At 40.6% G+C, this 4,918-nt stretch overlaps 1 protein-coding gene across 1 annotated transcript; it reads left to right on the top strand.

The window, feature by feature from the left end:
* The first annotated feature begins 1,744 nt into the window (after positions 1–1,744).
* LOC115929137 (uncharacterized protein F54H12.2-like) lies at positions 1,745–4,454 on the top strand. The gene has a single exon (XM_030997437.1). It carries the CDS (start codon positions 2,517–2,519, stop codon positions 3,849–3,851), a length of 1,335 nt encoding a protein of 444 aa, XP_030853297.1. The 5' UTR covers positions 1,745–2,516; the 3' UTR covers positions 3,852–4,454.
* The last annotated feature ends 464 nt before the right edge of the window (positions 4,455–4,918 follow it).

The raw sequence follows: 4,918 nt of genomic DNA, 5'->3' as shown, positions 1-4,918 counted from the left end.
ACTTTGTGTACGAATTATTTAAGGAACGTGAGAGAGGTTGAGATTTCAGTGTTGTTGCTATTGGTAGGGACGTGAGGATGAAAGAGTTGAAAATGGTTGAACAAAAGTTAAAATCGATTTATTATAATCCTGGACATTATGCAGGATTTGGAGGTGTGCGGAACTTGGTGAGAGCCGTGAGAGAAGAAGGATTTGAAAGTACGAGTAGTCAGCGGGTTAAAAACTGGCTGATGAAACAAGACGCTTACACATTGCATAAACCAGTCAGGAAATCTTTCAAACGTAATCAAGTGAGGGTGCGTGGTATAGATGAGAATTGGCAGGCAGATTTAGTGGATGTACAGAACTTGAAACAATTCAATGAGGGGTACCGCTATCTCTTGACGTGTATCGACGTGTTATCGAAATACGCGTGGGCGGTTCCCCTCAAGAGTAAACTATCAAAAGACGTGGTCAAAGCCTTTGAGAGCATATTACAAGAGGGAAGGGTCCCGATAGCTTTACACACGGACAAAGGGAGTGAGTTTATCAACAAGGATTTTCAAAAATGTCTCAAAGCACACGCTATACACTTTTTCACAACGGAGAACGAGATGAAAGGTTTTTGTATCGAGAGATTCCATCGAACCTTGCGCACACGTATGGCGAAATACTTTACGTACCATAATACATACAAATACATTCCTATTTTGAAAGAGCTGTTGAAGGGATACAACGCTACAACACATTCCAGCATAGGTATGAAACCCTCTGAAGTTACCATCGAGAACCAGCATCGCGCTTTGAATACATTGTATGGGCAAAGAAAGGAGGGTGAAAAGAAAACCGTTAAGCCGTTTTCTTTCAAGTTTCACATTGGGGATCAAGTGCGTGTAAGCAAAGTCAAGATGAGATTTGCAAAGGGGTATGAAGCCAACTGGTCCGAAGAAATATTCACTATAGCGGCGTGTGTTAAAAGAAAACCACCTGTCTATAAAATCGAAGATTATAATGGTGAACGGTTACGCGGTACATTTTACGAAACTGAACTTCAAACGGTGAAGAAAGCAAAGGAAGACAGGTATCTCGTGGAGAAAGTAATACGAACGCGTGTACGGAATAAAAGAAAACAGTATTTTGTACGTTGGAAAGGGTATGGAAAAGAATTTGACAGTTGGGTTGAGAGGGTCGATGATAAACGTTAAAACCATCATTCATGGTAAAGTGTAGCTCACTGTACGTCAGGTCAGGGATGTTAAAAGGTGTTTCACCATGGCCTCTCACTTTTATGTCAGTTTACCTTCCAATAGCAGTATGTTGTACTATCCCGATAACAAGACGTGTAAATACACTACAAAATTACACGCGCCATTGTCGTTACACGACGATTACGAAGTAGGATTATCAGAAATACAATTTCAGTGTACGTGGTACAATGTAAGAAAAGGAAACAACACATTGTATATCTATGACCGTGAAACTGTCACGGATAGCGTACCTCTCTTACGTCAAATAACGGTACAAGAGGGATATTATATGAACGGAGTTGATTTTATTCATGCTATCAACGCTGCTTTAGACGTCGCAACACGTGAGAAGGTGAACTTTTCTTACATCGAGGCCTCCAGAAAATTTGCTATACAAGTGCAACCTGGCATAGGAATAGTCTTACCTTGTAGTTTAGCGAGGATGTTAGGCTTTTTTGAAAAGTGTAATCTTACACAATCGACAGAAAGTCCGTCTCCAGTAGATGTACACATGTACTTTCATTCCTTCTACGTGTATTCAGACATTTTACAGTTTCGACACGTAGGAGATACTTCCGTTCCTTTGTTGAGAACGATCGCCGTCATGCCAAGGTCCCGACAAGAAAACATAGTCAATACTTATATAGCACCCCACTACCTTCCTCTTAAATTGTTCAACTTTGAAACAATCGACATTATAATAACGAATGAAACGGGTGAGGTAGTACCATTTGAACGTGGGAAAGTGCTAGTTACGTTACATTTTCGAGAACGCTCTTCGCGATTATCCTAAATAAAAGTATGTACCCTTACGCAACGAACCGTGTACTCCGTAGTCACGTGTTCCATAATCAGATGGGGCGTGGTCTACCCGTATTCAGAGGAGCCGCTATGCAACGTGGACACGGTCTAGGGAGTCTGGTCAAGGGTCTTTTTCGTGCAGCTACTCCTTTATTGAAGAAAGGGGCCTTTGCATTGGGAAAGGAAGCCATGTCGACGGGTGTCAATATTATGCAAGACACCCTCAGCGGTCAATCATTGAAATCTGCGGCTAAGAGAAATGTCAAGAGAGCTGGAAAACGTTTGGCGGGTAAAGCTATGGGAGGTGTGCGCAAGAAAATGAAGGCAAAAGCGAAACAAAGAGGAGGTGCTCGCTTTCTACTCGTGAGAGATGTTAAAAAGCAGTCGCGGGGTAGAAAACGTGTCATTAAAGCTAAAGGCCGGCGTACGAAAAGACCTCGCGTGGAAGATATTTTTGATTAATAACGACTGGAGTTAAACTGTATAAACATGTCTCTTTTACATGAAAAAAGCGACGCTTGTTGTAAATCTGAACTTGATTTGTTCACGGTACCACACACTCAACTTAGTATTACCAAAGGACCCTTTATAGAATATCACCCCGTCAGTAATATAACCGATACAGGACCTATTGAATTCAACGTCGCTGGAACGGCCGAAGAGTATGTCGATCTTTCGCAAACCATGCTACAAGTTTCTGTCAGAGTATTGAAAGCAGACAATACGCCTATCACCGCCGATGACCCCGTAGCACCTGTGAATCTCTTCCTCCCTTCACTTTTTAGTCAGGTGGATGTCATGTTGAATGAAAAACTGGTATCACAACCCTCCAATACATACCCTTATAGGGCATTAATGGAGACGTTACTACACTACAACAAGGAGACAAAAGACTCGCAGCTTACACAACAGCTGTATTACAAGGATGAAGCGGGGAAAATGGAGGTGGTAAATCCTTTATTGCAAGGAGAGCACGGGAATCAAGGACTCGCAAAAAGACACGGATTCATCGCTGAGAGCAAACTTCTTTCTATGCTGGGACCCATCTACGCAGACGTGTTCTTTCAAGAAAGATTATTATTACCGGGGGTTGATTTGAAACTCAAGTTGAATCGTAGTAAAGACGCATTTTGTCTTCTTTCTTCAAAAGCAAACGCGGCCTACAAAGTAAAGATCGAATCTGCTGCCCTCTTCGTTCGCAGAGTCAAGACGAGCCCTTCCATCATGATTACCCATGCCAAGGCCTTGGAGAAAACAACTGCCAAATATCCACTCAACAAAGTGGATGTACGCTCTTTCTCAATTCCTACTGGAAACATGTCCATCAACCGAGACAACCTATTTTTAGGACAACTACTAAACCGTATCATCATCGGGTTAACTGACAACGACGCCTACAACGGTAGTTATGCCAAAAACCCCTACAACTTTAAACATCTGAATATCAACTATATATCAGTGACGATCGACGGAGAAACGGTTCCCATGCGCCCTTTACGGCCCTGCTTTGAAGAGGGAGCGGGTCAGCACTATATACACGCTTACAATTCCTTATTCATGGGTACAAATCGTCTTTTCGCGGACAAAGGCCTGGATATAAATAGAGAGGAATATCCTAAAGGGTTCACTTTATTCGCTTTTGACCTTACCCCGGATGTGTCAGACGGATGTCATTTAAATCTGATTAAAAGTGGTAATTTACGTCTTGAACTACAATTTGACAGACCCCTCCCCAACACGGTCAATTGCCTCGTATTTTCAGAATCCCAAGGACTGATCCAGATCGATAGAAGCCGCAATCTCATTTATGATTATCAGGGTTGAGAAAATAAAAGGATGGATACTTCACAAATTCAACATGTGCTCGTGAACCACCCAGCCACGAAAGACCAGTTTAAAGGCGTTTTCGCCTTGGACCAACTTCCACGTAGGGTGAATGACAATATTGGATGTTACGTCGTAAATACAGACCCAAGCACCAGCCCCGGTACCCACTGGGTAGCATTATATTTCAACGACGGGAAGGGGACTTTTTTTGACTCGTATGGAAACGCCCCTTTGTATTATGACAGGAAGCTTTATAGTTTTATGATGGGAAAATCTATAACAATGGACTATAATGAAAAGAGACTTCAAGGAACCCTTTCTTCCGTGTGTGGACAATATTGTATATTTTATCTCATCGGTCGTTGTAAAGGGTATACGACGCGGGGTATTTTAAAGGGGTTTGGGAAAGACCACAGTAGGAACGATATGAAGATAAATGATTGGTTTAACAGGAAACATAATACATCGTTGCCCGTTCTTGATATTAATTTCACTCTTCGGCAAATTGCACGAAGTATCGATGAATTGTAAATAATCCGCTCGCCTATCCTACACGTTGATTTGTTTTACTTTGTAAATATACATTTTGTTTTAAGTTTATACTAAGTAGACTATGTCTTAATATATATATCATTATATATTTATATATTTATAAGTGTTTTATAGTACGAAATACTTTAGAATCCTACGGTTATCTTTTTTCTCTCTCTTCTCACCAACACCTCTTTCTACATCACGAACACGTTCGCTACATTTCTCTTTCCTGTCATGTATTTTATCTCTCTCTCTCTCTCTCTCTCTCTTTCTACATCTTTTTTTTCCTCTGTCAAAAAAATAAAAAATAAAAATAAAATAATAATAATAAAAAAAGTTCTTTATATGTCTCTCATCTTTCACACCCATTCTCTCTTCCTCTGCCCCTCTTTCTGATAGTACACGTTACGTCTTCTCTTAAAATATAAAAGAATACATGAAGAATGAATACACGAGAGAACCAGTTGTAAAATGTATTAAAAATATTTTAAAAAGTGTGTTGTTTATTGAATAAAATTTCGTAAAGAAAT

This window comes from Strongylocentrotus purpuratus, unplaced genomic scaffold (genome assembly GCF_000002235.5).
Source record: "Strongylocentrotus purpuratus isolate Spur 01 unplaced genomic scaffold, Spur_5.0 spur5_scaffold_4, whole genome shotgun sequence".
Lineage (NCBI taxonomy): Eukaryota > Metazoa > Echinodermata > Echinoidea > Camarodonta > Strongylocentrotidae > Strongylocentrotus > Strongylocentrotus purpuratus.
This window is presented reverse-complemented; position numbering and strand designations above follow the sequence as displayed.

Bases quoted from the DNA above. Each gene is read 5' to 3' on its own strand.
- LOC115929137 (XM_030997437.1), top strand. From the start codon at position 2,517: ATGTCTCTTTTACATGAAAAAAGCGACGCTTGTTGTAAATCTGAACTT.